At 39.0% G+C, this 20,648-nt stretch overlaps 2 protein-coding genes across 2 annotated transcripts in view; one reads left to right on the forward strand and one right to left on the reverse strand.

Annotated features, from left to right (window-relative positions):
- Positions 1 to 20,648, forward strand: part of LOC143292602 (uncharacterized) — a 204,591-nt gene that overhangs the window by 19,208 nt on the left and 164,735 nt on the right. The gene's annotated exons all lie outside the window — the stretch shown is intronic.
- On the reverse strand, positions 801 to 12,580 carry LOC143293099 (uncharacterized). The gene is made up of 7 exons (XM_076604007.1): positions 12,515 to 12,580; positions 9,712 to 9,820; positions 5,873 to 5,990; positions 4,620 to 4,848; positions 3,662 to 3,986; positions 2,443 to 2,551; positions 801 to 1,192 (listed from the first exon to the last, which is right to left on the reverse strand). Exons 1-7 carry the CDS (start codon positions 12,578 to 12,580, stop codon positions 901 to 903), a joined length of 1,248 nt encoding a protein of 415 aa, XP_076460122.1. The 3' UTR covers positions 801 to 900.

Raw genomic sequence — 20,648 nt, forward strand, 5'->3', positions numbered from 1 at the left:
TCTGTTGACATGAAATATGATATTATCTCACGTCCTATCACTGACCCATATAACTGTCTCCCCCCCCTCTTATATATATATATATATATATATATATATATATATATATATATATATATATATATATATATATATCTCCATACATACATACATACATACATACATACATATATATATATATATATATATATATATATATATATATATATATATATATTGTGTGTGTGTGTGTGTGTGAGAGAGAGAGAGAGATTATGATGAAAAATTACACCTCCGTGAAATTCCATGACAAAATATAGATGTTTGACTTATAATTCTTAAATAATTATGTTGTATTCAGATCGTTAGATCGCATAATGATAGAATTGGTTGTGTTATGTCGTCGCATGAACGGATTACCGCCACAAACACAGCCACAAAGTTCAACTCAAGTTTTCATATCCACATTCTCTAACAATAGATATACTATCAACACACACAATCCATAGATAATCTTATAATATGCATTTCACAAGTTATCATTTACTTTCTTACATAGTTTCTAACTGATTTAATTCACATTCAACAATAAACAACAACAACAACAACAACAAAACACCAACAACACACACATGCAAGACAAAAAAAAAAGAAAGCAACAACAACAAGAAAAAAAGCAGGAGAGCCCTGTGAAAGGTGTCCATGACCCAGATCAGACAAACAACAACAACAACAAATATTGTATTGCATCGTTGTATTTCGTCACTGATCGTTTTTGTCACAGCAGATTTCTCTGTGTGTTAAATTCGGTCTGCTAAGTCCGGGAAGAGCGCTGCCACGGACGTCGCCACAACCATCCATATTTTCTCCCTTCTTCTTAAAAAAGAAAAAAAAAGGAACAAAAATCTTCTTTTTTTTCTGTCAGCCAATCACAGAAGGCAAGGTCTCTTGGGCGCTCAAAAACCGGGACAGGTCCACCTCGGTGAGCTGATAGCCGCCGCCCAGCACGTTCATCTGGTGGTTGATGTCGTGGAAGTGGCCGATGAGGTTGGTTCCCCCTCCAGGCCCCCCCGTGGTGAAGGTGAAGAGGAGCACCAGCTCGTCTCCCAGCACGAAGAAGGACGGGTTGCCGCTGTCGCCCACGATCTTGGGCTCGTAGTAGTCGTGGTGGATGGAGGATGTGGAGGGTGCGCGCAGCGAGATGGAGTGGTTGCTAAGTGAGGGGAGAAAAAAAATACAACAAAAAACAAAACCTTTATATTACAGTATTTTCACCTCATCTAGTTCGTACCCCCCTCCTCCCCCCCCCCCCCCACCTATCCCCAATTTCACATTACAGTATTTCCCCCTCATCTAGTTCGTAGAACCCCCACACTCACCTATCCCCAATTTCATAGTACAGTATTTCCCCCTCATCTAGTTCGTAGACACCCCGCACCCACCTATCCCCAATTTCATAGTACAGTATTTCCCCCTCATCTAGTTCGTAGACACCCCGCACCCACCTATCCCCAATTTCATATTACAGTAGTTCGTAGATATCCCTCCACCCCCCATCACTCCCCGCACCCACCTATCCCCAATTTCATATTACAGTATTTTCCCCTCATCTAGTTCGTAGACACCCACCCCCTCCCCCGTGCCACCCCCGCAGCCGGCACCTATCCCCACTTTCATATTACAGTATTTTCCCCTCATCTAGTTCGTACACCCCCCGCACCCACCAGTCTCCAATTTTAAACAAATAGAAATGAAATTAGTTTTATTTTTAGAATTTAGACGTCTAAACTTTGTCGAACATTCGTGTTTTGCAGAACACTTCACACTGTATTTAAAAAAAACCCCAAAAAACACTGTATTTACACTGTATTAAAAAAAAAAAAAAAAGAAGAAGAAGAAGAAATAACTGTGCACTCATACTCCCCCCCCCCCCCCCCCAATCCCCTAGCCCCTGCCCGTATCTCGCCATAGACCGTGTGAGTGATCTTCTGTGATGGAATGGCTGCCAGCTTTTAGTCTTTAGAATTATAATTTCTTAAGATAAATTTGAACTTTTTTTTTCTTCGGTTCCTTGTTACGAGCCTGGAGGCATATTTTTGTGCACTGTTTCAGACAAGTGATTGGCTGGTTGATCAATATTGGTAACTTACCACTGACATAAACTGAAGCGTATGCGTTAGTAGAAAAGGGTCGCAACTTGAATGAATGAATAAATCAAATGTTTTATTGCTTAAAGCCCATAGGCATCATTGCTCTCGGATACTGGGCGTGAGGAGTACATACTGACAACAGCCTTCAACTGATATTCAGACTGATATCAATAATCATCCAAGACATTGAAACTGCGTGCGCCAACAGCAACGATCTTCGACAGGCTTAGGACACACACACACACACACACACACACACACACACACACACACACACACACACACACACACACACACACACACAGAGACTGACTGGTAGAGGAGGAAGTCCGTGACGAGAGCCTTCTCCTCCTGGTCAGTGCTGAGCACGGGCAGGTGAACGTTGTGTCCAGGGTGCATGGTCAGCAGATGGTGTGGCATCACTGCACACACACACACACACACACACACACACACACACACACACACACACACCACATGCTCACAAAGCCACACACACACGCGCGCGCTCACAAATAAACACACACCACACACACACACATACACCACACGCTCACAAACACACACGCTCACAAACACACACACACTCACAAGCATTTTCATGGACACAGACACACATACACACTCATGCACACAAACACCCACACGCTCATGCACACAATGACACACGTACACAGACACAGACACAGACACAGACAGACAGACAGACAGACACACACACACACACACACACACACACACACACACACGGTGCATAGTCAGCAGATGGTGTGGCATCACTACGCGCATACAGACACAGACACAGAGACACACACACACAGACACACACACAGACACACACACACACACACACTACACCACACCACACCACACCACACACACACACACACACACACTGATGTGGACGTTGTGTCCAGGGTCAGCAGCTGGTGTGACATCACTGTGCTCTCTCTCTCTCTCTCTCTCTCTCTCTCTCGCATGATATACACACCCACACAGACATATACACACCACACATACTGCTACAACTTTCTGCATGAGGAGCGTGAAGGGTGGGGGGGGATGGGACGGGAAGTTTTTCAAGGAGGCGTCATTGCGTTCAGACAAACCCATATACGCTACACCACATCTGTTAGACAGATACCTGACCACTGAGCAGGCTAACCCAACGCGCATAGTCAGGCCTTGAGTGCATGCATAATGTAATTGTGTACCTATCAGAAGTGGACTGCTTCTTGCCTGAGAATAACACTTATGTTGCTGTAGGGTTTTTTTTGTTTTGTTTTTTGTTTTTTTTCCAGTGCGCCACTTGATTTCTGCACACGGGACCCTCAATTTGCCGTCTCATTCTAAAGACTAGGCGCTCAGTTTGATTTTTCAGTCAAACTTGTGGGGGAGAAAGGCGGGCCGCGAGACCGGCCAGGATTCGAACCCAGACCCTCACCGTGACACCGTATTGGCACGGCTGAGACTCAGTGATAAGCGTCTTAACCACTCTGCCACTTCCCTCCTCCTGCTGGAGGCTGACCGACCTTTAGCGAAAGAGACTGTGTCGGGCACATCACTGTCCAGCACGCCCACCACGATGTCCCTGCCGTAGAATCCGCTGCCCCCGTGGCTGTCCACCAGGCGCGTGCCCACCACGCGCCGCTCCACCACCGCGCCGCGCCGGTCCACGAAGCGGAGAGTGGAGTTGAGGCGGATGCTGTAGTGACGCGCCCACACCGCGTGACGCGGCGAGATGAGTGTCCCCGCCTTGCGGTTGCTAAGGTTACTGTTCCAAGGGGAGATGCAGGTCAGGTCAAGGTCGGCCGCCCAGCAGTCGGGATTGCGGACGTAGCGCTTGTGCGCGTGGTCCTGTGGAGGGGTGGTTGGGAGCTATTAATTTCCCGGCGGACGTGAAGTGCGCCTGTGGTGACTGTTTACGTTATACGTAGGATGATTCCTCCTGCATAGCATCGATACATGGTTATCACAAATATCCTATTCCAGACACCATGGATCCACATTTCCAAGATGCATTGATCGCACAGAGATGGCGACCAATAATTTTTGTATGATCGGACACACACACACACACACACACACACACACACACACACACATATATATATATATATATATATATATATATATATATATATATATATCCCAGAGAAACATGATTCAAGATTACTAATTGATTCTTTATTTCCTAATTTTGATATCATGGTCATGAACTGTGACAGTTGGCAGACTGATAGACATCGTAAATGCAATGTAATAAGATCTTTTCAAAGAAAAACAAAAACAAATCTAAATAACAATAAGCAATGATGATGACAGTTCTCTCATCTCGACATCATATTATCCACGCAGACATGATAGTGCAAAAATAAACAGTATGTGTTTAGAGAACATAATTATCACCACAGTATAATATGTAATAAGGATAAATGCGCGAGTCGATTATCAGAAAGAAAAACGAAAAAAAAACCTGAGAAAACGAGCCTGCGCGCTAAAAATTGGCAGAGCCTGTTTCGGTGTGATCCCTTTGGCACGTGAAGCGCGTAGCCTGTCGTCAATGCCGTGTTCAATGGCGGAGTACAGGGAGGTCTCAAAAGCGGAGAGGGGTGGTTCAGTGGTGGTGGTATGGATCATGTTGGGGCAGAGGTTCGGATCGGGGTGCGGATCCGCCCCGATGGTATGATCGTCGCAAATGTCGTGCACCAGACTGCATCTGAGGTCATTGAAGATACGAACGAGTGAGTGAGTACGTGTTTTGTGCGCGTTAAAATAATTATGATATTGAATTGAAGCCGTGTGCCAGTGTGTGTGTGTGTGTGTGTGTGTGTGTGTGTGTGTGTGTGTGTGTGTGTGTGTGTGTGTGTGTGTGAATCACTGCGCGCGCGCGCGCGCGCGTGTGTGTGTGTGTGTGTGCGTGTGTATGTGTGATGGTGGTGGTGGTGTGTATGTATGTGTGTGTGTGTGTGTTGTTAACGATGCTATGCAAATGGATAAGTGTTTCTATATATATTTAACTATTTGTTTTGCACTATAGTTATGTTGATGAATATGAAATACAGCAGAATTGTTAAGATTTTAACTCTTTCCATACGAACGGCGAAAGAGACGACGTTAACAGCGTTTCACCCCAATTACCATCATCAAAATATTGCAAGCGGAAGGCTCTTATACTGAAAACGTGAATGTTGACAAAGAATACCATAATTCTGAAGACGGAAGCTAAAGGTTGGGTCATTCAGACACCCACTGGACATCCGAGGAGTCTGTACAGAGGAGAAGAGAGGACTGGCCGTACTGAGTGAGTTATTGGGCTTTAAGCGACGTGAACTTCACACATCATGGTGGGTGTGACCTTGAAGCTACCAGATGCCTTGAAGCCGTTATATGCTATTGTACTAGCACATCATGGTAGACGTGACCTTGAAGCTGCTAAAAGCTATTGTACTGAGACATCATGGCAGACATGACCTTGAAGCTGCTAGATGCTTTTGTATTAACATGTCACAGCAGGCGTGACTTTGAAACTGGAAAATGCTTTTGTACTAACATTTCATGGTAGACGTGACCTTGAAGCTGCTAGATGCTATTGTACTAACGCATCATGGCAGACGTGACCTTGAAGCTGCTGTATGCTATTGTACTAACACATGGTAGACGTGACCTTGAAGCTGCTAGATGCTATTGTACTAACACATGGTAGACGTGACCTTGAAGCTGCTAGATGCTTTTGTACTAACACATCATGGTAAACGTGACCATTGCTGGCGCAGAAGGTGAAGTGTGTGAGGCTGGTGGTGGCACATGTCTCGTTGGCTTGGGCGTGACAATCCGGGACAGACACCGTGGCTGGAACCCCTGGAGGATTATGACAAGAACAACAACAATAAAAACAACCGCAGCAATAATAATGATGATGATGATAAGAAGAAGAACAAGAAGAACAACAATAATAATGATGATACTACTACTACTACAAACTATAACGATGACTGATGCTAATAGTGATGATGAAACTTTCTTTCTGAACTCCCGCGCTCACTCATATGTACGAGCGTATTTTTACACACGTGTATGAACGATTTTACCTCGTCATGTTCTTTGTTTTTTGGGGAGGGAGGGGGGGGGGGGTAGTGGGGATGAGGGGGGTGGCGGGGGGGGGGGGGGTGCATGCTGGCTATATTCGCGCTTCCATAGCCAACGAACGCTGATGCAGATTACGTCCAGGAATCTATAACGTGCATGTTTCTTCTGCATGTGTGTAAACACACAGGTAAAGGCATTTACGCTGACCATGAACTTGAGATCGAAAACAAATATTGTCCATCCTTAATCCACAAGACACTATTGCGCGCGTCGCTGATGAAATTGATAGAAGAAGAAGATTTAGGAGGAGAAGCAGAAGAAGAAGAGCAGCAGCACCACCACCACCAACAACAGCAGCAGCAGCAGCAGCAACAGCAACAACAACAACTGTCACTGGTCCCGCTGGTTTGGTCATGTGGGCGCTGCACTGCTGAAAGCATCACCTACGTTCTTCATTTCTGGCAGCCGTGGGATAAGGCCCGAGTTTCAGCAAAGTTCCTTTTTGTCCACTCAGTGATGTCGCCACACTTCTTTTCGCGGTTTGCCTGGTTTTAATTCCCCCTGCACTGTTCCCTGAAGGTTGGTTTTGGAGAGCCCGTAAGACTTTGTCACGTGGCCATACAATTTCACTTTTTGTCACTGTGCTCAGTAGGTCTTTATACCGACCATCGTGCTGTCTGATGGTTTTCCTTGCTTTTTCATTTGTTATCTGGCTGAAGCATTTCATTTCCACTGATCGGATCCTTATCTGAAGCTCTGCTGTAAGACTTCTGAGAGGAAGGCAACTATAGTTCCAGAGAGCGGAAGGTATTCGAACCTTCTTAGAGGGCGTTATTTCGAGTAAACCTACTTCACGCGGTCGGGTGCCAAGTATACATGGTTAAATAGAACGGGAGAATGGAGGAAAACCAATGGAGGATACTCCAAAAAGCTGGAACAATCATTTTATGTGTGAGTAAGCCCACATGGCTGCATCAGATACTACAATTTAGCGCCCCTCGTCCATACGGCTTGTCTGTTCTGGGAAAATTGGTAGAACTGATTTCATAACATATTGTTTCGACTGTAGTCAGGTTGGATTTGAATACAAAGCTTATTTACTATTGATTTGACATGGTAACGGTGTATTGTACTCATCTCTGTAATCAATAAGTCTTTATTGTCGACAGACAGAATGATCAAAAATGTGCTTGCGATTAACCACAAGAAACTTTTTTTTTTCTTTTCTGGCAGTTACACTGTCCAAATCACCTTACACCGAGTGAATACCATGGACATCATTCCGTTCGGACTAATCTCCATTTGTAACTTATTGTAAAGAAATAACAAGTTAGTAATATATTGCAATTTATTTACATTGTCCATGAACTCACTTTGAAAACGAAACGTGTTGACTCTTAAATTCAACTACTTCCTGTATGTTCCCAGCTGTCACTGTCAGTGACAGAGGTCAGGTATTACTTCTTTCTCCGATTCTTTCATGACAGCATCTTGTGACATGTTATGCCAATGTTCTGGAGTAAACAACCTTGTTGTTTTTTGTCAGCAGCTCTCCAGGTTGTCAAATAATACCTGTGATTCCACAGAAGACATTTTAATATGATTCCACCATACTAGACAGCATTACTTATTACTCATAACATTATTTAAATTTCATTCGTTGATTATCTTTGGATACAGGAAAGCTGTTGATTTTCGGCTATGCAATCATCAGTCACATGGTTTGTATATAGCCCATATATTTTAACAAAATCTTTGTAGTAATGTGTGTTGTTGTCACAATGTATGCTTTTTTGTATGATGACATTTGGATTCAAGAGCTGTTTTCACCAATTATAACACAAAGAAAGGCAGAGAGAGAGGAGAGACAGAGACAGAGAATACCTTGACGTATTGAAAACAGCAAAATTAGACAGGAAACTTGAACAAACATTGCTTAACAAGTCCGACTGTTCAACTTTTCCGCTACACACTTATGACTACACAAAACGGCTATCGTTCTTTCACATATATGTGTCTCCTCTTATCCAAATGCTTCTCATGACTTATCAAATTCAGGGAAAGCTAGTTTCTGGAGACTTACCATAGAAACCATGAGTCACGAGCTTGTCTTATCAGTACAGGTCATCTGTGTCCAAAATTTGTTCAGTTATGCAATCAGTTTCAAGTCATCAATAAAATGTAGGTAAATGGTCTGAATGTAGGTCGTACACTCAGTCATTTTGGAAGAAGCAGTACTTCACAGTTTCTGATAAAATTCAATGCATTCAGTTTATGTTAATTCAAAACCCAACCGTCCATGGAGACTATAAGGAGCCCAAAGCAAAACTCTTCAGAAATTATCATTCAGTATCAATTAGAACAAAGAATGCCTCCAGGTTTATTACAGTGTACCTTTTATTCCAACCTTATGCACACACACACACACACACACACACACACACACATATATATATATATATATATATATATATATATATATATATACAGAGAGAGAGAGAGAGATAATTGCATTACATATACAGTGTTTGCTAGGGTAGTGTGCATGCCACCTCATTCGCGTGTGCTTATGTGTGCATGTGTGGACAGGAGAACACAGATTCACAACCCTTGCAAATACTGTAATGGAAAATTCAGAGGTGAAAACAGAAAATGTCCAACCTAAAACTGCGCTGTGACAACTACGAGACAGGCAGAGAGACAATAAACAAAGAAAAAATGCCATGCACACACATAAACACAACCACAAAATTCATAATGGGTAAAAATGTAATTTTCAACAAATCAGTATTTGCAATTGCGTGACCACAAAACATCACACCCAACTCAAGGGATTTTGTACATGCTGTTCAGCACTGATACATAATAGATAAAAAAATAAGTATGGCATATTCTCTTTATTATCCGACACCCCTTCCTTAAACCGCAAAAAAAGAGGAACTTATCACAAGCTTCTCTTCACAGAAATCAGACAACAATGCTTTCTTCTTCCTCTTGGATACACAGATTCCAGTCAGGGGAATTCCTGATACACAACTGCACTTTCTCCACTCATCTGATCTATAACCTGAGTTATGGCTTTTCAGTAACAAGCCTTCCCACTCCCATTCATTCATTGATCAACCACCAACAACAACAACAAAATACCTCCCAAATCCAACAACTAACTGAATGAAAAACAAAACCACAACAACAAAGCAAAGAAATACTGGTAAACATGCTTTGGTCCATCCAGGAAGCAAAATGTTTCAAACAAGCTGAATGCATTTCAGACGACATGTGGCAAAATGCTAAATTCCCGCCCCCTGTATGACTAAACAGTTGTTGACAAACCATGGCGAAAAAGCTCGCAGCATAGATCGATGACTGGAAAGATGTTGGCTCAAATGCCATGAGAGGCATACCATTGTATGATTTCTTGCCCATTTTAGATCCTGCCCACAGTTGTGTGTGCTATGGGCAGACACAGTTGAGTGTCATCCATGCAACAAACCTGCATGTTCCTCAACCTGAAGTTGGTCTCCATCACTGGGATGCTGCTGCATCTGACAGATGCAATGGTCAAAGGTGGTGCTGATGTATCTCTCCAGTTCTAAGACAACCTGGCACATTAAATGGAAGTACAGCTCCAAGCCAGCAGATCAATCTCTTTAAGAAGGGCAGCAAATGCCCCTCCAAATATCTACAGTCTCATATCAGAGTAAAGCAGTTTAGCAAACATCTCATGGATTTCAAAAGATGACTTAAAACAAATAAACAAAACCCAGGTGATTTGACCAGTAAGCTCACCACAGAAAAACAAGAGAGGCAAGGCCTTCATGACTCACTTGTGATACATTTTTAAAAAAATCCAAGCTTTTTATGTATTGAGTATAATTTCAAAATGTAATGTTTAAGATGAGAAAAATCAGTTTAAAGCGAATTAAGTCCCCTAGCATTAATTACAGAGTAATTTCCCTTTTTTACTATATGCACCAAAAACGTTTGCAAAATAAATAAAACTTCCATGCTTAGCAAAAGAAGTTCCTGTTTGAACAAAAAATGATAGTAATGACTGCTCTTGTTGTTGTGTCAGAAAATCAGATCAAAGTGCCAAGTTTAGAGAATACAAAAAATATAAATATACCAGTAAATGCAGTTTGCATATAATTAGGCTTCATTTTAAATTTTTTTTTGTGCCCATCCCAGAGGTGCAATATTGTTTTAAACAAGATGACTGGAAAGAACTGAATTTTTCCTATTTTTATGCCTAATTTGGTGTCAACTGACAAAGTATTTGCAGAGAAAATGCCAATGTTAAAGTTTACCATGGACACACACACACACACAGACAACCGAACACCGGGTTAAAACATAGACTCACTTTGTTTATACAAGTAAGTCAAAAAGGGGTAATAAAAAAGAAAAAAAAAGTATTTGTACCACATTAAACCCAGAAAATGGGGCTAATGGTTATGAGAGAAAAATTACCTTGGCAGAACAATAGGATAAATATGTGTTTACTTGAATTGGTTTTTTTTGCTCTGTTCATGTTGATTTTATAAAGTATGTGTGAGTATGTGTGTGCATGTTTACTTAACATCAGATTATATCTTATAAAACAGAATTCCAAAGAAACAAAAAATGAAACATCATGAATGAAACTGGGAGCAAGAATCTGACAATGGGTATAAGGAAAGACAGGCAAATACAAAAAAGAGATGACAATGGCACCCCACCCTCATCTTAGGTACACCAGATAAGAAGATATAAAAGTAAAACACAATATGTACACATAACTGTACAAATTAGAAGTACAAAGTAGCCCACAGATCCCAAGAAACACAAAAAGGGGAAGGGTTGTTTTTTTTCCAGAGAGCACAGACTTTGTGTGAAAAGAAAAACAAGAACAGACAAAAGATAAAAATATATATTCAGGTTTCTTTTATATAGAAGTGGAGACATTACACAATTATTATGATAATACATATACAGAAGCTTAAAAAATATTTTTAAAAATCAACTGTTTCTTCCCAGAAAATTATGCTTCATTCCAGGCTATTGTGTCATGCAGATTGCAGTCTTCTTGTTTAAAATAATTCTCTGTCACTGTATCCAAAACCAGACAGGTAATATTTCCCAAACACTAAAACGACTGCTCCATCACAAAGCTCCTTTCTTTGAAGTTAAAATACAATACAATGATTTTAAAAAATAAATTCAAAAAGTTTTATACAACATTCTAGTGCAAGCTAAAATGAATGTGCTTGTAAAAATATGTCAAAAGACATGAAAACTGCCTGAAAACAAAAACTGTGAGCAAAGACAAAAGGTACAAAGTCATGAATCTGCTTTCGAAAAGTAAACATAATTTGCAGAACATACTGAGCATGAAAATAAAGGTCACAGCCTGGTTGCAATACAATATGTTTTTAAAAAGTAAGAAAGACCAGCTTTTAGATATAAATGCCATGAAATGAAAGCTGAGATGACAGCAATATGTAAAAGCATTGGCACAAGGCAACAGATTAAAATGATATGAAGAATATACATGCTGCAATGTGTCAGTCAAAAATGATACATCAATAACAATGGACAGGGAAAAGCAAACAACAATTTTAAGACAGGTTTTCAATTGTTGTTTATAATCATAATAAAGCCATCAGTTAATCTAATCAAGAAATTCTGTAGTGTGCTATATTGCATCACATTTCAAAGCTTCTCCAAGTTAATATTAATGCAGAACTGGGTGGTGTATGAAGCCTATGTTCAATGTCACTTTCGTTGCCGAGATCAGCATGTGTGTTTGGTTGTTTCAATGAACATGGCAAAATATGGCAATAAAATATTCCCAGTTGAAGTAATCCTTATCAACTATAAGCTCCACCTCAATGTCTTTTCAGCTATCTCAAACCAAAGAGTGAAAGCGAGAAGGCATTTGAAAGGAAATGGTGTAACTTGGAAGAAAACTTATAAAACAGCAACAGCACAAACTCATGTCTTTCCAAAGGATACTCTGCTTCTCTCCTGATCTTTCACAGGGGAGGTGCAGCACAGTGATTGTGTGTGACCAAAGCATTTCTTTCTTTGGGGGACTATGAACACTGATTGCCACCTGCAGAGAACGTCTCCAACAAATGCAAAAAGCAAGTCCCAAAGATATGGTGATAGACCCCACTTGTCACCATCTTTGGTGATTTCACTATTTGACACTTGTCACTAATTACTGACAAACGATCTGTATCTGTCCAACCTCAGTGGAAAAAAGAAATGTGAAGGACATTAACAAGATTTCATATCAAGTCCAACATACTAACCACTTCTCTACTATGCCCCTCAATCCAGGTCTGAACATGGAACTCCAGACATCCCAGCTGTGTCATTTACCATCAGGCCACCATTTCACATCCCATCCTGCAGTATATTCCCCTTGGTCAGTAGTCTGGTTCTGGCACTACTTTCATCATCAACACTGTCTAACATTTGTTCAACATCTTTCAGAAAATGTACAGTACAAGGGTCATAACAAAGGTGGAATGATCATCACAACAGAATTGAAAACGTTCAGATAATAATGACCATGATACTATCATACTGAAAACCAACCATCTGATGAAGAGGCTAAGATCTTTCCAAGATTTTCCCACTGAGAAAAAAAAAAAAAAAGAAACTTAAGACTACACATTTAAAACAAACAATGTTATAAAACCTCACTGAACCAGTTTAAAAAAAATACTTTTTCAATCACAGTTATGAAAATCATATGTAAAAATAATATTGGCTGCTTGGAATTCTGGATGAATTTCAGTTAACAACACATATGTATCTGTAATTGTTAGATATCCTGAGCTAAGTAACACTGAAAAATATACAAAGCAATTTATTATCATAGCTCATCGAGCATAAGCAGTTTAAAAGAAAATGACTAAAAGCAAATACTTTTGTAATAGAAATAAGAAAAAAAACAAAAAACATCAATGCATTTCCTAAATTATATTTCTTTATGTTATATACACAACTATATATAAAACCAAAGTATACCAATAAACCAGTATAATCCAGATTTCATATCAAACATAAAATGAAATTGATAGAAAAAAACAAACATGTAATGAAATTGATAGAAAAAAAAAACATGTCATGCCCAGCTCACAAATAGAATTTCTTCACACTAAATTATTCAAATAAAGGTCTATGGGGAAAAACATATTTAAGGGACATAAAGACATTTGTATAAGATAAAAACATAATTCAAGTCCATAAGAAATATGCCATTAAAATGAACCAATACCATTTGTCAGTGTTAAATATTTGTACACCTGAATTTTTTTTTTTTTTTTTTTTTTTTTTAACATGCCCCAAAAATACACCTATGTCATTATTCATTGACTCAGATATTTGCATACATTGCTAAACCTGTGCACAGACAAAGGAATATGAATGTGCACACACACACATTTATATATATGCACTGTCTGGCTGAAAGCATTTAGGGACGGTGCCATATGGACAACAACTGTTCTGGTGGATGATTAATTACTGGCATCTACATGTATCACACGGGATCCTGCTAATTAAAGTCACATGGCATTTATCATACCAAGCATTGATGTATATGACACAAATAAACACAGATAATAAAAAAAAAAAACCAACTAAATCTTAAGCACTGTTTTTTTGTTGACGTTTTTTCATCATGGTTTCAGAGGAAAAGGGGGAGAAGGATATCAGAAACAAATGCCATGATAATATCCATGATATCTTTTCTTGACTGGTTGAAGGGTAACAGGTAGATGACAGAGAAACTGAAGTCTGATGGGTGTCTGTACTCCAGGGCTGGGAACAAAACACAAAGTCTTGATGACTCCCATCCATCACTTCCTGGCTCCAAACAACAAGTTTGCCAAGCAGCTACGGATAGATGTTGGGTACAAGGGCGTGACACTGACGATGGAACAAGTGAATCAGTGTCATGAGGACACTTGCTGTCCCATTCTGTTTTATTGATAGAAGATCAGGAGGATAATTATGATGATGTTTCTGGAAAACACTGTGACCATTTGGGATCTCTAAACAACAAGCAAGACCCTGGCTATTAAGAAAGTAAAACATAGAGCAGCAAGGTGGGTTTCCAGGTACTGTCATTGCACATATTGCACAGGATTCCATCTTTGATATTCTGGCCTGAAACTGCTATGGTGAAAGCAAAAACAAAAACAAAACAAAACAATGACAACAACAAAGAAAACAAAGCTTGCCAGGGGATGTTCACGATGGCCATGTCTACCGCAGCAGGACACATTTGCTAAAACCTTCCAGCAACAGACCAAGCTCTAGAACAAACAACAACTGCTGCTCCAAATCTCCTGCAAGGCAAAATGCAGAGCAAACTGATTTAGATGGTAAATTGCTGTAGTCCAGGTAGGCTGCTTCCCTCTGTTATCACCACTACCCCACCCCCAACTCTCCTGTCAGCCCCTTCTTCCATGTACATTACAAAGTTTGCTTGGGATCATCTGCACTGTGCATCAGCACCCTCACTGAAACATCAGAGTTATCAATACAATGCTGCTGGATGTGAAATGGAAAAAAAAAAGATGGACTGAAAAGAAACTAACGCAGACAATGCGTCTTGACAAACCATGTGTACTGTTCAGCAAAAGGTCACAATTATAGGGAGCTGTGATTGAAATCACCTGCAAGCGTATATGAATGTATATGTGAGAGTTCAATCGCTACACGCAGCATTTGTACAATACTGATTTCAAACTGAAAAACAAGTTTACCAAAAGCAGCAGCTGAGGTGGGAAGAAAGCAGCTCATAGTCCCAAGCAAACAACTCCTCTGGTTACACAATCAAGATGAAAACATGGGTATTCAATGTTTGTCATAGGTTTTTTGTTGTTGTTTTTTTCTTCTCTTTCTCTGCTAAAAACTCAATGTGAAAAATCAGCTGGACAAAACTTTACAAAAACACCAGACAAGGACTCGATGATAAAACAATGTCACACATTGAGGTGGTGGTGTTGAGATTTTTGAAAAGGAACATTCTGACATGTGGTGAGAAAAATGTTTTCAGGGAACATAGTGGAAAATAAATAAATGAATGACTGAAATCTTTTCACAGAGTATATATTTCATGTTTTGAGTAAACTTTGCATTAACTATTAATTTATCAAAGTCATATGGATTCTAGATCTCTCTCTCTCTCTCTCTCCCTCTCTCTCTCTCTCACACACACACACACACACACAGTGAATAATAAATCCAGACCTGATGTCTTTGTTTTATGAAAATGAGGTGAAGAAGTGTCAAAAATGAGTTATGGTTTTAACCTTCAAAACTGATTCCTACTCGGGGAAGGGGTGTGAGTTAGAATAAATCCTAATATATGTTAAGTTTTTCATTTACAATACAAACTATATACAAGAAAGAAAAGTCATCAAATAAAGTGACAAAAAATAATTATATGCATATCTAATATAGAGATAACATACATGAAAGTGTGATACATGGTTTGTAACTTGAGAAGGAGGAAGATTGCACAATGGTTAAGATGCTTAACTGCTAATACAGTGTCTGTGAGGGTCTGGGTTTGAATCCCAGTCTCACCCTTTCTCCCAGGTTTCACTGGAAAATCAAACAGTATCTAGTTTTCCAGATGAGACAATAAACCAATGTCCCACGTGCAGCATGCACTTGGCACACTGAAAAAGGACCCATGGCAACATAAGTGTTGTCCTCTGGCAAAATTCTGTGGAAGAATCCACTCTGAAAAGTACACAAATATATAAGCACGCACTCAAGGCCTGACCAAGTGCGTTGAGTTATGCTGCTGGTCAGGCACCTGCCTGGTAGATGTGGTGTAGCATATATAGATTAGTCTGAACACAATGACGCCTCCTTGAGAAACTGAAACTGGAACTGAATTTTTGTAACTTGAAAAGTTACATGTTTTCTCAAACTTCTGGTACGGGGGTTAGCATGGGGGAGGATGAATAATCAATCAGCTCCGAAATATAGTGAACCTTCTTCCCCCACATCCTACCTTTCCTGAAAATTATCACAAAGTGAAAGGAAACAGGCTTAAAGTAATCTAAAGCAAACAAACATGAAAAGTAGAACTTGTTGCCATCAAGGCAAATGGTTGTTGCTTCCTCACAGTCAAAGCAATCAACAGCTGCACTGTTTCAAAATTTCATTCAGCATCTACACATTATCAAACAACAGACCCATTATAATTTATCTAAACTTTCCTTTAAACTAAAAACAAATAGACCCCCTCCTAAAAAAAAAAGAAAAAAAAGAAGAAAAAGTTCAGACATAGTCATTGTAAAGAAAAAAAAATCAAGTCTGACTGGCTAAGAAAGTATTCATTCACGGTGGACTAGGACAGACAGACACGCTGATCAACAAAGATACAGAATGAATGTTAAACTTCCCCAAAAAATAAAGTATGTGTAACAAATATACAAAATTATAATTCAAAATAGATCAGCTTTTTACACTCAACAGCTTGCTTTCATCAAAAATACTCTATGTGAAACATTAGGGAATCAGTCACATTTGGGGAAACTATTAATCAGTCATTCGTTGGAATATAAACAAAAAATGAGGTATGCAGCAATGTAAAACTCAAGATATACAGATTTCTGGCAATAACAATCTTACCATTGCAAAAATTTACTGTTGACTAGAACCACAGATCTTGAAGATGAAGAAGAAACATGTGTCTTCCTCCCACACTTAAACTGTTATACAATATGACAAGACAATATGAACTGAAACTAAGATCACACAGTAAAAGAATTATGTAACATATGTCAACATATGAACAGATTGTAGCGGCATATACAGATATACCAAAGACAGAATTTTAATAAAAAAATATGTTATCTATTACATGACGAGTCTATAGACCATTTATAATCGTTATGACCAAAATCAGAGCCTGACTTGGTCTTCCTTTATCTTACATACATATCTTATGTATATATATGTAAAAGGAACTCTTGTAAAAAAAAAAAAATCCCAATATATAAAAAAAAACAAAAAAACAACAATAACCTGGATTTGCATCACAAGTGTAAAGCGCTCACTGGATGATGCATGGTTTAACTTTCAACCTTTAAAATAGTCAATATGATTGATGCATCCATGTTTTAATCCTGAAATTTTCTTTTAAGGGTTCCTTTTAGTCATATATAGATTATTATCCCTTGTTACAGGCCATAACAGGTGGCATCTGGCATTTTCCAATGATATATTTCAAGAAAAAAAATTAGGATATCATCTATTCAAAATTATGGATCTTCCCTTGATCACACACACACACACACACATATATGTATATATATATATATATATATATATCGTTTTGGAAGACACATTCTTAACAAGAGAAAGGTCCCTTCCTGCCAAACAACTGCTTAAAACTTTAATGAGAATGCTACATCCCTGTGAGCAGCCAGGAGCAAGCAGCAAGTCAGATGACCACTCCACAGTGTAGAAGAGATTTTGCTAGCTGTGCATGCTAACCTCTCCTTTGGAATAATGAGAAAGGCTAATGAGGGATTTTTAAACCATGCCCATCCACCCCTACCTCTTCCCCCAGTTGCAAATAAGTTTTCAAGGTTGAAAGTTAAACCAAGACTGATTTTTGGTGATCCTTCCTCTTCCCCTGAGGTTTGAACATGAGAGGCAAAGCCTCCATGGCTTGTACTTTCCTGTTTAAAAAATGTTTAAAAAAAAACAACAAAACACACACACACACACACACACAAAGCGAAACAACTACTACAAAAGCAAAAAATTAAAAACATGGTAAGTCTATCCAAATATTTCTTCGTCACAATCAGAAAAAACTGTTTGTCAAACTGAAGTTTATAAGAACAATCCCATCTAAAGCAGCCCATACTGATAATAATTTCATTATTCTATGATCACATCTGTCTAAGTTTCAAAATTTCCCTGTCTTAATCACAACTTCTGACTTTTTTGGCTCGTGTGTGTTTACACACAATGCAAGTCTTTGTTATAACAACTTCATTTTCTCTGGAAATACTTTGTCTGTCAATACCAAATTTGACTTAAACATAGATTAAAAAAAATCTTTCCAATCATACCAATGGTAAATTGTAAGTCTTCCAGATAAACCTGTATTTCTGGGTTATCAACAGTTTATCTTGTTAGCCTCCTGATCCACAATATTCTATTGGGTTGTTCCTGGTTCATTGCCGAACATTTGTTTTGGGTTCAAAGATGGCATGACATTTTATTTCTTGTCTGCAGTTAAAAGAAATAAAAAAGAAATTCTGGACAAACACACAGGATGAAGGACGAATTTTTGTTTAATGTCCCGTCACACATATCGGTGATTGAAGACATTTTGTAAAAGTATTTATGAATACATCTGAGTATTATCAGTTAGAAGGGGTGGGAGATGTGGATGAATGGAGGGTTGGGGGAAACTGGGCAAATGAGGGTAAAAATGTGGGTGAAATTTGAAAGAAAAACAAAACAAACAAACAAACAAAAAAAAAAAACCCTCTAAATACAGTTACAGGAAATTACTTAACTCACTCAGTACGGCCAGTCCTCTCTTCTCCTCTACACAGATCCCTCGGATGTCCAGTGGGTGTCTGAATGACCCAACCTTTAGCTTCCGTCGTAAGAATTGTGGTATTCTTTGTCAACATTCACCTCTTCAGTATGAGAGCCTTCCTCTTGCAATATTTTGATGATGGTAATTGGGGTGAAACGCTGTTAACGTCGTATCTTTCGCCGTTCGTATGGAGAGAGTTAAAGGACTTCGTAAAAGAGAAGTCGTTAAACTGACAAGCGAAACAACTGATAATGAATGCAAAAAGTCAACAACAAAAAAACACGTTCTCAGTCACTTGTGAAGACACACTTTCATATACAAAAGGCTTCATCAAGCTGCAGTGAAAAATTATATGCTCAATTGTCAGGTTATTAAAGCATATGCACTTGACATTAGAACAATACTTGGTCCGTAATGAATTTGATAATAGTCTGAGAGCTAAGCTCAGAATTGGTCTGCGAATCGGACCAAAGTCTGAGAGAGTCAACTGACGAGGTTTTAGACTTGAATTCAAGCACCTATAAAAGTCTCTTTCTAGTATATTGCTTATTTCCTTGTATGACAATGGGCAATATACTTTTATACTATCTATATGATTTTTTGCTCCCCTTTTTGCTGCCCTATCTGCTTGGTCGTTATAACGGAATCCAGTGTGGGATGGTATCCAACAAAAATCAACATTTGTACCCTTCACAAATAGGGAGTGCAATAAATACCTAATTTCAAAATATAAATCTTCTCTTTGATTATTCTCAAAAAGGAGCAAACCTTTTAAGACAGATTGAGAATGAACACAAAATAGGATATTACTTACTATGATTGGTATATCAACAAGATGATTTAAAGCCATAAGGATGGCCACCAATTCAGCTGTAAAAATTGAATGTCCCTTACCTAAATAATATGATTTTTCTGTTTTTAGGTCAGGAATGACAAAAGCAGATCCTGCACTGCTATCATCCAGGACCGAGCCATCAGTGTAAACTTTTAAATGATAATCAAAATTTTCTTCTAATTCAGTTCTGACAGATGCTGCTATTATATGTGGAGATTCTCCTTTTGTTGTGTCAGAAGCACATATGTTGACGTTTACTTTTGTTAACTCCCAGGGAGGGACAGGTGGCACCAGAACACGAGGTGCCATATCATGCAAATCAATGTCTGAAGAATTTAAAATATCTGACACATACGTGTGAATGGTTTGTAGATTTGAATTATTTTGTGCATTTTTTGGAAAATCAATATCAGACCTAATATTTAATTCCTTAAAATCATCCACTGCTGTACATCTCACAATATATTTAGCAGAACTTAATTTTCTGATTTCATCTAGTGGAAGAATACCCGCAAGCTTATAGGCTTCTGAGGTCTTAGTATGCACAGGTACCCCTAAAGCCAGTTTCACAGCTTTACTGTCAATTATTCGCAGCTTCTTTAGAAACGTCGGCGGAGCAGAAAAGAAAATTTCGTGACTGTAGGGCAGTCTTGATCTTACGAGAGATGTCGCTAAATGTAAAAGGATTTTGGAGTCTTGTCCCCAAGGAGAGTGACTTACAATTTTTAAGAAATTTAAACTTTTAACTGCTTTAGTCACCATTGAATCAATGTGTTTCTTCCAGTTTAGTTTTGAAGTAAATAGGATCCCAAGAAATTTGATTTCCGACTTGAAAAATATTTCACGTCCTCCTAAAAAAAACGTGGTAGTTTGCTGGGATTATAACCATTATTAAAGGATGACACTAACAACACCATCAATGTGTTTAATGCATACAAATATATCAAAGAGGATACTGAATTAATCCTTTCAGTGCAAAGCCTAGTCCATGGTCACAGACAGCTATTTGCTA

This window comes from Babylonia areolata, chromosome 18 (assembly GCF_041734735.1).
Source record: "Babylonia areolata isolate BAREFJ2019XMU chromosome 18, ASM4173473v1, whole genome shotgun sequence".
Classification (NCBI taxonomy): Eukaryota; Metazoa; Mollusca; class Gastropoda; order Neogastropoda; family Buccinidae; genus Babylonia; species Babylonia areolata.